We start from the raw sequence: 12,408 nt of genomic DNA, 5'->3' as shown, positions 1-12,408 counted from the left end.
CATGGAGCAATGTTTAGAATGCCACCTCCCCCCACCACACACATAAAGAACCCCAAAGCTGGATTCTGTGTTGTGGCCCAAAGACAGGCAGTTTTTGCTTTCATCCTTTAGAGCCTAAGAATCTCTTGCAGTCAACACAGGATCTTCCTGTGAGCAGGACCCATGTATCAAAGGCTCCTACACTTCCAGCTTTACTACTGAGGCAGCCACATGCAGGTAGAAACAGCCTGACAAGTGCCTACACTGAGCTCCATAGTGTGCAGCCTGATCTCAAGACATTTTTTAAAGACAAAAATTGTAGATAAGAGGTTTTTAAAAAAAATTTCTTTATCAATAGTATTTAAATTTTATGGCATTCTTACTTTTGGTTATAAAAGCATCTGAGTAGAAGACCAAGAGGAAGGCCATTTTGTTGGAGTCATATAAAGATGACCATGTTTAACTAATGTGGGAGCTTGGCACCACTGCAATGAACTGATGGACTTTTAAAAGGAAGTCAGGGGCTGCCGATGTGGATCTTTGGGTAAAGGTGCTTGCTGCCAAGCCTGACAACCTGAATTCTGTCTCTGGTACTCACATTGCATGGTGGAAGGAGAGAACCAACTTCCTCAGCTTGTTTTCTGATTTCCACATGTGCACCGTGACGTAAGTGTGTGCCCATACACTAAATGGGTTTTGTTTTGTTTTTTTAATTGGCAAAGAGGATGCTGGAAAGATGCCTCAGCAATTAAGAGCAAGTATTACTCTTACAGAGGACCCAAGTTTAGTTCCCATCATCCATATTAGGCAGCTGACAACCACCTGTAACTCCAGATCTATGAGGATCAGATACCTCTGGCCTCAGTGGCATCTGCACTCAAGTGCACATTAACCCCCACACACATAATTAAAAATGAAGTGAACCCTTAAAAAAGCTAGCAAAAAACTAATATCGACAGCTTGGTTTGTTGGTGGGATAATATTATTTTCTAACATATGTAACTCTTGAATTAGAGAGATGGCTCAGCCATTAAAGGCTAGGCTCACAACCAAAAAAATATATAAATATAAAATAAGTAATCCTTGCATTTCTTTTTAAATTTTACCTATAATTCTAGGGAAATTTGAGCCTATCCTGTCCCACCTAATAGAATAAGGTGAGATTACTTAGTACTTCTTTTTTCTTGATAGAATGTATTAATCATAATTTCCATGCTATAATGTACAAATGATGTTGACTAGTAACTTTTAGCATGTACAAAAATTGTCAAAATGGAAAGACGAGAATATTCCATGAAGTTTGGAAACAAATCATCTATGACCCAAGGGAAGGATCTGTCAGTGACTGACAGGTATGAAAGCTAATAGTAACATTAGTAGCAGTTAACACTAGGGAGCATTGCCACTCAACATTCAGGGACTGGTCAGCACCAAGGACAGTGACACAAAAAGCCGTAGTATGAGTAGAGAACATTACCACTCACCCATGCAAGGACTGGTCAACATAGAGGACAGTCAGGCTGTAAGTGGGGATTTGTTTAAAGGAGTTTCTTGTTGGAGTTCCTGAGTGTTTTGTTAGAGTCCAAGGAAACACCACAGCAAGGTTTCATTCTTGTGTTGCTACTTCCAAGGCTGGTTCATCCACTACAAATGTGAACACTTCCTGTGTGCAGAATCCTGTGTAATTATTGAGAGATGCCGAGGGGGCAAAACCAGCAAGAGCATGTGCTGTGCTTAGGCCAAGAGTCATTTCCAAAGTATCTCAGGAGCTGTGACATCTGAGCGGATTTTCTGTCTGGGAATGCTCAACTGGACTTAGGGGATAGAGGGAGACCAGGAGCAAGAGGTGAGGGTACTGAATTCAGCTTCTGCATTGAGAGTAACAGTCCAAGGCTTCTCTGTTACTTGTGGTTGTTACTTGGGTTAAGGCTGATTTTCTTAAAAATTGTCCCCACATCATCCAGCCTGATGTACCAGGATACCACATTTTGGTCTTGTAGATGAATTTCTAAACAGTCTTATTAAATAAGAAACACAGAGCCAAATACAGAGTTAAAGCCAAAGAGATCAGAGCAAGAGCCACCTACCTTTAGCTTACTGCCAGCAGTAGCTTCCCCTGAGAGAGAGAGAAAGAGAGAGAGAGAGAGAGAGAGAGAGAGAGAGAGAGAGAGAGAGATTGATTCTTCCTGTGTGACTTGTGTTTTTATTGCTTTTCTGTTCTCATTGGCTCTAACCACATGACTTCCTCGTCACTGCCTGTCTGTACAGACCTCCAGGTCTCTATGGTTGGTACTGGGATTAAAGGTTCAGATCACCACGCTTGGCTGTGTCCTTGACCACACAGAGACTCTGCCTGCCGTGTGATCAGATTAAGGGCGTGTGCCACCACCACCAGACTTATGCTTAATGGTTCGCTTTTACCTCTGATCTCCAGGCAACTTTATTTATTAACATACAAATAAAATCACATTTCAGGACAAATGAAATATCACTAAATGGTCTCAGGACTCAAAGGTTCAGGTCCCTACCTGGAATGCTATACTGTTCATACTTTCTACTTAGCCTCCTCCTATCCAGCCCTTAGGTATCAACTCGGACACAATTCTTCCCAGTTCCCAATCAGGACTGTGTGTGATCAGGGACCTACAAGAATGATTGGTCCCAGAGAGGCAGGACAGAAGGGCACTGGGGTCCAAATGGACTCTTTCCGGAGTACCTCTCAGCCCTAGACACTTTTCCTTCATGAAAATTATCATTTCAAACCAGTGAATGTGCCTGATGGTTTGTGCAGTGACAGAAATCGCTGGCAGTCTCATCTTATCCACAAAGCCCTGGTGTATTGTCGTTTTCTAATAGACACTTAATGAGTGATTAGATACCATTGGAATATGTCAGTCAAAGAGGTTGGTGATGTGCACGGGGAGAAGATTGTGGGTTGTTCTGGGGTCTGGCAATGTGCTTGTGCTTATGGGATGTAAGGAAGAGTGGGAGTGGGAGGAAGGGATGAAATAGTGTCTGGGGCATAAAGACTACAGGAGAGGTGGGCAGAGAGCCTGAGAGAAGAGGCTTATAGCAACTTGAGATGAGGGAGAGAACTTTTAGCAGCAACCTGCCATGGATATACACTGTTCCCCTGGGTGACCATCTAAAGATAGGTACCTATGGGATTTTTCCAATCCTTGCATGTACCTGTGCTCAGAAACATTCTGATCACACAAGAGCACCTGTACTTCAGGCCATCCTGTGTTCAAGTCTATTCAGTGTTGATTTGGGTCTGCTCTGAGGACTGTGAAATCAACCAGGGACTTTCTGCAGCATGTTGTGCTTGGCGTCCTACCTGAGAGACATTTTCTCCAGTGGCGTTTTACTGGGAGGTTTGGCTCCAGCCCTGTATTCCATTTGTAAGGGTAGGTGTCTCAGAAGAAGGCCAGATGGAACATACTTGCAGAGGTGCTGGGTTAGAGCCTGCCATCTCGGAGAGGTCCGGCAACAGCATGGGGTTCCTGGGTTGGTTGTGTCTCTGGGTGGAAGATTTGCTCTGTGATTATTACTAATGTTGTGGCACACACTGTGCTATTGAATAGCTTGTTAAGCTCTTGGAAGTAAAAAGCCAAGCCCTATGACATGCCCCATGTGTGCTGGAGCCTGTAGCATAAGTTTACTTTGCCTGGGTTGTGCAGACTGAAGCATATTGGAAGAAGCAAAAAGTGGCCAAATTCAAGAAGCATGGTGGCCAGGCTGCATCAGCAGTTACCACCCCCCATTCTTTGACACCTGAGCTTCTCTCTGACTGCGCATGAATTCTCATGTTCACAGAGGCTCACAGTAGACCTGACTGAGAGCCAGCAGTTTCTGTCCATTTTCAGACACCTAATTTGTAGAATTTTGAAATGCCTAGTAAAGCACCTAGGGAAATATTTTGCTAGAAAAGTAATCATTGTTCATGATATAGAAATTATACTCTAGAACCATGAAGTGGTAAGTGAAAAGCTGTTCTGGGATAACAGCTTCTTGGACAGTCATCCACAATGCTTCTTTCTTTCCTGTCTTCTCTTTTCTTACCCTTTCCTGCTGCTTCAGATAAGCAAATGGCTTATGTCTCTATTCAGCAGCAGCATTTGTGCATCTGCTGATGTCCCCATGTTTCTGTAGCAGCAGGAGAGGTGGTCGCTTCAGACCTACTTTCTTGTGTACTTTATGATTGTTTTCTTTGGCCATCTGCATGTTGACAGTAATGCCTGTTCTATAAAGCCCCTGTAAATATTTTCCCTTATAGGAGAGAAGAAATCAGAAGGATCTAGTCCTGGAACTCAGATTTTGGGGTCTAAATTGGCTTTTGTTGTGTACTGCTGTTGAGATATGTCCCTAATATCCCTAATATTCTCCAGGATTTTTTTTAACCATGAAGGCGTGTTGGACTTTGTTAAAGTATTTTTTTTTCTGCATATAATGAGGTGTTGTGTGCTTTGTGTCTCTGCATCTATTTATGTAGTGGATTACTTTATTGATGTTGAATTCATCCCTGCATGTCTGTGATAAAGAATTCCTTGATCTCATCTTGATGGAAGCCATTGTGACATTCCTGACGAGGCAAATGAAGTTTTATGTTACTGTAATTTAAGACTAAGTATAAGCAAGGTGTGGTAGCACACATCTTGTACTCAGGAGGTGAAAGCTGGAATGAGAGGCCACAAGTTCAGGGCCAGCCTTGTCTGTGAAGTTGAGGCCAGCTTTTCCCTCTAAACCAGAGAAACTAAAATGTGTTTTCAGGTGTCAAGATGCCTATCATCAAAGACTGCACCCAAAGTTGAGGTAGTTAAGTTGTGGGATTGAAACACATGGTATGGAATCAGTCATGGTATTTGTTGTTGTGGATTGTAATTTGAATTAAAAAAACAAAACCAACACTTGATGCAGAAAAGGGGACTATGGCACAAAAATGGATAACCAACCTAAGGGGAGGTGTGGGCTCTGGGGAGGAGAATGGAACTTCCCAGCCATACCTATTTGTCTGTCTGTCTGTCTGCCTGCCTGCCTGTCTGTCTGTCTGTCACATAGATTGGTAGAAAAGTGAGTTAGGAAGAGCTGCAGGCTGGATGATAGCTTCTCTGTTGATGCAGGACAAGTTTGGAAGTGTTAGGTAAACAAACATTTTAGGCTTAAAGCAGAAATGCGCACCTATTAATTACATCTTCTGAGAATGTACTTCAGGTTGCTAAGGAGGCCCTGTGATATGGGGAAGGAGGAAGTATGGGCTGCTTGCGAATAGGAGCTACCAGATTTCCTGGACTCAAATTTGCATCAGAGGAGAGAACCACATGAGCACAGGCCTGATCTGATTTGCTTAAGACTTGTCCATGACAAGAATTTAGATTATCCCAATAGTTATTCTAAATATTTAATCATAACTTAGTGTATTGCTTTAAAGCACATGTCTGTGAACTTTAGAGTCAAGCCAATATAACTTATTAACACTTGTCTAGAGTTTAAACTTAGTTGAACCATGAAAAGTTCTGGAAGATGAGCTGACTGAAATATGTGTGGACTACTCTTGTTCAAGATGAAGGTAGAACTTAAGTTGATCACAGAATTAAACAATGCCGTTGATACACACAGACCCAACTGACAGATGTAAAACACCTAACAATAATGTTGATGCAGAGGCTACTTGTTAACTTAGGAACTGTAACTTCATGGTATTTATGAATGGAATTAAAACCCATAAGCTGCTTGTCTTCATTATACTGTAGGGAGGGCTGATTCCAGGGGAACTGGCAGCAGGATTTCTGAATTTTAAATCATAGCTCCAGCTAACTAAAGTACTGAGTAAGTGGCTTTTGGTCATCTTGACCATCAAAAATAACCCGAGACATGTTTGGCATCAGAACTACCTATGTTTTCCAGAAGAATGAATTTCAAGATTAACGTAGGATTCTGAAAATCGTGCTGGGTCCTGAAGTTTAGAGGCTAGTGATGCGGAGCAGAAAAGCTTGGGGTCCTTGGTGGGGTTTGTTTGAGTCCGGTTGGCTCTTGCTGTCACTTCCTGGATTCTGCTGCCCTTCAGGTGGAAGCAGCAGCCCCCACTGGGGCTGCTGGGTTGGCTGGCACCCCATCTTGCACTTGCCTTTCCATCTAATGCTCGGGCACATGCTGTGTTGCCTGGATGAGCCAATGCTCACTTTCCCCGGAGAAGGCGGTCAGTTTCCATGTACTTCAGCACTGCTCTGGAACCAGGAGTTCGGAAACCTCTATTTCTTCTGTCATTCCATTGTTGTGGCTCAACATTATACTTTGCTTTCTTGCCCTGTTGTGTATGTATACACAGATATATGTGTCTATCAGTAACAAAGTTAAATTGTTAACTTCATTCGTATCTTTAATTTAATATAAAAGTAATGTATCCTAGTTTCAGAAAATGAGTGAAATACTACTTTGGTTTTATAGATCAAACTTGGGATTGGATGATTGTTGTTTTTCCAGCTTTTAAAGGGATAGAAGGGGGAACCTTCCAGGGAGACTGGAGTTCTGATGCTGTGTACAAAGTGTGCACGTTCATCCTTCTGGGACCAAGTTGCTTCTGCTACTTTGCATTTTAGTGTCACGTTAGAGTTTCATTTCATGCTCATTTGTTCATTCACATGTGTTTTTATTTTTAGCTCTAAGCAAAAGGCATGAGGCCTCAGCTGAAATGAGGTGGCTTTGAGGTCATCCGATTTCTAGACGTGTGCGGTCACCTGGTCCTGAAAGTCCTCTACACAGCATGGTAATGGCAAAATCTAAGGGATGGAGAGGGGCCTCATGTCCCCACCTGCCCCACCCCCACCCCAGTGCCTCCCTTTGGAAGATGTGAAAATCCTTAGCTTACCGATGTTCCTTCCCTAGACTGGGTCATACGTTAACATCAGAAAAGCACAGGCATATCAAATGTTTTAGGTGTGTGTAAACTAGTTTCTGTTTTGTTGGTTTGGTTTTGCTTAAGTAGCAATAAAATATATGCCACACGAGAAGCCCTGAGCCCCTAGGAATTTGCATACTGAAAACCCAGTAGGATTTGCTCCTGAACAAAAGGGAGTCCAGGCTTCCTAGGATTTTTGGTGGAAAAGAAGGAATTCTTGCTAGGGTGTTCTCTCCTGTGATAAAGAATTTTGATGTTACGTATCTGTGTGTGACTTATTTTCAAAAGGTAAATCACCTTTTGAGAATCAGTTATTTTTTATTTAATTATTTTACATGTATCAGTCAGCTCTGCTTTAATTGTTCATGTTCAGAATGTTTTATGTGTTTGTATAGTTTGTAGTGGAAGGGAGTAGAACTGTGGGATAGATAGCTGTATGTACGTGCACATATGTTAATGTTAGGGAAGCGTTCTTGGGGAGGTGCCATCTCTTAGTTGTTTGGTTTATTCTCATGGCCCAAGCCCCATTAAGTCTGCTAAAGAAACCGTGCTTAGAGAAAGTGCTGGGCTTGATCCTGGGAAAGACTGAGATTCTTTGCTCAGATTCACAAGGCGTCCTGAGCCACTAACTCAGAGAAGGGGTTCTCTGAGTCAGTTCACGTCCTACACTAGATACAGTTCCATCAGCTTCAAAATACCTCACAGGTTTGCTGCATTTTAGCCTAAGTCGTGAAGTGGCTTCATCACTGAGCTCTAAGAGGGAGCAAGTTTCATCCTAGTCTAGCAGGTCATGCAGAAGGCAAGTTCCAAATTGTTACCCAGTGGATAGTTTCATTTTAAAGCAATGCCACGTTCCTTTTCGTGTTTCCTTCCATGGATGCTCATCAGCACTTCTGTGCATTGCTTCCCTTTGGTCTGTAGTATTTTCTCAGCCTGTAATCTTACAGGTTGGGAGTGGCAAGATTCAGGGAAGGATTCCCTTCACATCTGTGACATTTTATGATGAGAGGTAGTTGTTCACATGCACCAAGATAAAGCCACCCATGGAGCTCTGGCTCCAGTGGGTCACCCAGGAGAATTGCACTCTTGTCTCTGTCTCAGCTTGTCCTCACTGGCAGCCTTGTCCTGTTTAGACAAAAGCAGTGATTAGCAGGTTGTTCCTGTATGCAGGGTTACACTTCTCTTGGAAGGGAGAACTCTTAGTACTTAGTTTTCTATAGAAGGATGCTCTGACTTTAAGTGGCACGTTTTCTAAACCACAGTAGAGGAGTTGGTCACGGCTCCTTTTTGTGTATTAACAGTATCTTAGAAGAAGGGGCCGAGCTGTATATTTCTGTAGTCACAGTCCCAGCACTTGAAAGGCGTAGCAACATAGTGAGACTGCCCTAGGTGTGGGATGTGGGAGAAGGTCTTAATGAGAAACAGTTACTGGCATTGCTGATGCCTGTATGTTTAAAAATTGTAATCTCTAAATCTCTAGCTGGGCTTAGTGGCCCACGCCTGTTATCTCAGCACCCCAGAGGTAGAGCCAGGTCAGTCTTTCTGAGTTCTAGGCCATCCCAGTCTGTGCAGAGAGTCATAGGCTGGCCAGGGCTACATAGCGATCACTCACTCAAACACATTCTCTCCCTCTCCCTCTCAGTGATCACACACACACATACACTCTCTCTCTCTCTCTCTCTCTCTCTCTCTCTCTCTCTCTCTCTCTCACACACACACACACACACACACACACATACACACACACACACACAAACATGCACACACGCCTGATTTCTTATTACTCAAACCAAACAGAATTTTTTTTGTTGTTTTTTAAATAGAAAAAAAGAAAGCAAAGCGAGTACGCTTTGTTATGCCGGCCCCTTTTGAGTTAGAAGACTTGGTGTATTTTTAATGCTAAGTGCTAGAAGTTAGTGCACTGGAGGACACACACCAGCCACTGTCACTCAGCTAAAAAGTAGCTTCTAAACATGTGAATTGTTCAAGAAAAAGCCTGTGGCTTCATTCATGCACCTCAGTGTCTTCACCGTGGTGACCACTTCCAAGAGAGGAGGACAGGACTGGTGCCATTAAAGACTTAGAAATGTGAAAAGGTGTTGCCCCAGCAAATAGGGAACAAGCGGGTGGCACATAGGAGTGGAGTCGGATATTTATTTTGCTGTATGGAAACTGCTTTGTTTTAAAGTAAAGCTTAAGCGCTAATGTAGCACGAGTAAAGCATTAATGTTTAAATGTTTGGAAATTTATAGAAGTCAATATTGACCTTTTCTGAAAAAGCCTTTTCTTTTGCCCTTGTTTAATTTATTTTCCCTTTTTTGTTTTTTAGGTTTGCAATTTTTTTTGGTGATGGCATGTTCAGAATCTTGGATCCCTAAGTTGAATGTTGGAAATATGTAGGAGCCTTGGAAATTATGTTGTTTTCCTATTTTCATGTTTTGGTAGGTGAATCAGTAGATTAATAAATGCATGTGAAGGAACTCTGTACTTGTCAGCTGACAGGGGTGTCTCAGGGTTGTCGCCTGAGTGCTGCGCTCTGGAGACAGTCTGCTCCGGAGGATCTCTGTGGACCTCTCGTGTTCTGGGCAGTGTGGGCTTCCTCCCGTCATGCTTTGGTTAGAGCGTTTTCTTTCCCACGTGCCCAGCAACGCGAGCTGCTTAGATCACAGGGATTATTGATCAGGAGTTAAGAAGAGAAGAAAAAACAGCAAGTGACAGATGAAATTCAGTAATTACAGAATTTCGACCTGGAGCATCTCACAAGGTCTGGATTAGAATATATAGATTCCTTTTTCTCAAATATATGTGTGGCCAAATGCTGCCAGTTTTCAAAATTAGGCATTATTGTAGATCAGAGGTGCTCACATCGAGGGAAGAAGGCTGTTCGTTTTCACTTCCTCCCTCCCTCCGTCTTGTCAGGTGGGTGAGTTAGTGGGAAGGGGTTGGTGGTCTGGATAAAGGAGGGAGAAAAGGCCTCAGTTTCCTGGAAGGATTAATTTCCCTAAACAACAACAAAAATCAACAGAGCCTGGCTCCCTTCCAAGTGTGGGCTGCTCTCATGTAGAATGTGGGTGGGGAGTAGTCAACCGCCGACAGGTGGATGTGTGGTATTGAGTGCAGATTACAGGGGCTGTAGTCATTGGTGGTCGGTTGTCCTTGCCTGCCTCCTCTGCACCTGCTGGAATTCAGAGACTTGAGGATGCTTAGTTACTTCAGTAACTAACTCAGGGGCTTAGTTACTCAGTGGTCAGTATGAACACATCCCTACTCTTTACACCCTCACTGAGGAATAGCAATTGTAAAGACCACAGTTAGAACAACTTGGAAGGATGAAGAACACGCAGGAAACCGCAGAGACTGAATAGTAGCTCAGGAGAGTTGATGGCGAGTTTTATTACTGGTGAGTTGTCCATTGTTCCTGGAGTCCTTACATGCTTGCAGCCACAGTTACCCTCGGATTTCTGTTAGGGGGTTTTCGGAAACTGAAGGGCTGTACTACTGCCACTGGCCCCCTTCTAATCAAAAGTTAATTACATCATTTCCCCCTTCTTCCTGCCGGCTTTCTCCCTTTTCATGAATTAGATGATACTTATTTAGTAGGAAGCACACTGGAAAATAATAGGTAGACTGTTTTTGTTACATACCAATCTCTGCATGTGTTGTCTGTTTAGCTGCTTTCTGATTACAACTGGCTTTTAAAAACTCCTTCTGTGGCCCTTCTCTCAATAGAAGTTTCCTTTTAGCTAGTTCTAGCCACAGTATTGATTGGGCCTGGGTATCTGATACACCCAGAAGGAATTAGCCAGCCAGGAAAAACTTTGTCCCCACCAGAATAAATATTTTAAAGACCTTCTTAGATTCTGAAAACCATGAGTCCAAAGGAAAGAGACTTAAAGAGAAAACTCTCTGAGCCTGATGGTACAGAGTAAGGGTGAGCTACACACTGAACTGCACAGAGTGGATCTCAGGAAACAGAGTGCTTCCTAGAGGGGAAGAGAGTGCTGGGATGTCTTGGACAGGAGGCATTCTGTGTTGTCATGGGTAGCTTTCATGAGCATGCCATCATATTTAAGAATAGTGAGGCCAGTATTTGGAAAGATTGATGTATTGCTTTTAATGGTGAGTTTGAATTATTCTGGCATGTTCTAAATGTGTTTGTGGCTCGATGGTTAATTTAATTTCAAATCAATACCTTAAATACTAGAGAAAATACATCATCAATAAAAATTCTTTTGTTCCTGTTGCATAACTTTACAAAATAATATAGAGTATCATGTATAGTGAGCAACTGAGGCCATCGATTCGGTTATGATGGCCACCTCCCAGAGGCTTCTGGATAAAACTTTAAGACTGTACTCAACTTTGTTTTACTTGTAGTACTGATTAGAGAGCATTTTAGTGTGTCTCTCATGGGAAGTCTGTCCCTTCCTGGGTCACTGCTGCTTCACAGCCTTGGTACATCACATTCCAAAGAGTACAGATCTGTTTGAGTTACATCTACTCCAGAGAGACCCGGAGGTGAGTGGAGCAGCGGCCTGCTGTGTCGGCGAAGTTGTAGAGAAACTCCACGTGGAGATCTGCTGGAAGCTGGGGCTCTGTCACCAGCACAGCCACAGACAGAGCATCTCTGTGCAGTTTCTGCACAGGTAGGGACATTGGTGTGTGAGGATGTCCTGATCTATGGGATCCTCGTCGCTCTCTCTGACTTTGATCTCCCACACTGGTTCTCTGCTTCCGAAGGCGGGACCTGCAGGCTCGAAGGCTGCCCACTGCCTCTTCAGCCAGAGACCTGCAGCCACAGGGTGGAAGCCGCCTAGAGAAAGGGAGCAGATCCTGCAAAGGCCACTCCCGAGGACAAGTGGAGCCTGAGGCATTGGACATGGCGGTGTCTTCTGTTGATGGATGTTTATTTCATAAGAAGTTGAATAGTAATACCTTTGAACATTAGCAAACTTTCCCCCCTGAATTACTGTAAAAGTTTTCTCAAGTGTGACCTTTTATTGCGTCAGGATATTAAGTTCTTGGTGTCAGATACTTCTTAAATTATGTAATAGTGACTAGAGATTTGGCACTCTGTTGTGACTTGGAAATTTGAAGCTCATTTTCAGGAAAATTGTCAATATTCCCAGTTGACTGGTTTTCATTCCTTTCAGCTTTTCTGGTGTGTGGTCCTTTCTGAGTTTGTCAGCTGGGAGGAAAGACCCTCCGATGTGCGTTCCCACTTGGTGGCTGCCTCTGGCTTGTACCACTCCAGATCTGATTTTTCAGAAAGTCCATTTGGACAGCCTTCCTCTCTCCATGGTGCAGTCTCAGGTCACCTCCTTGTTCTGTCAGTTGTGGGGAATTTCTTGCACAGCACAGCTTCATTCTGAAGGTGGAATCAAGAGACTTGAAGAAACACTGCCCCTGGAGTAAGTGCACAGAAGAGTGTCATCGGGGTGACACCAGCAGAGCGTCCTGGGTGGCCTGCTATTTGTAGCTGAGATGAATTTGACTGCCATTTACAAACTGGCTGTACAGACATAAAATAATCT

At 43.3% G+C, this 12,408-nt stretch overlaps 1 protein-coding gene across 1 annotated transcript in view; it reads left to right on the top strand.

Moving 5' to 3' along the window:
- Window positions 1-11,088, top strand: part of LOC131918952 (XK-related protein 6-like) — a 62,514-nt gene extending 51,426 nt beyond the window's left edge. Inside the window, exons 2-3 of the mRNA XM_059273066.1 lie at window positions 6,636-6,742; window positions 9,204-11,088. Of these exons, the coding sequence (XP_059129049.1) occupies window positions 6,636-6,654 (19 nt within the window). The 3' untranslated portion in view covers window positions 6,655-6,742; window positions 9,204-11,088. The remainder of the gene's footprint in view (window positions 1-6,635; window positions 6,743-9,203) is intronic.
- The last annotated feature ends 1,320 nt before the right edge of the window (window positions 11,089-12,408 follow it).

The sequence above is a fragment of the Peromyscus eremicus genome, chromosome 9 (assembly GCF_949786415.1).
Source record: "Peromyscus eremicus chromosome 9, PerEre_H2_v1, whole genome shotgun sequence".
NCBI classification, from domain to species: Eukaryota; Metazoa; Chordata; class Mammalia; order Rodentia; family Cricetidae; genus Peromyscus; species Peromyscus eremicus.
The sequence above is the reverse complement of the archived record's forward strand: the minus strand, read 5'-3'. Positions and strand labels throughout refer to the sequence as shown.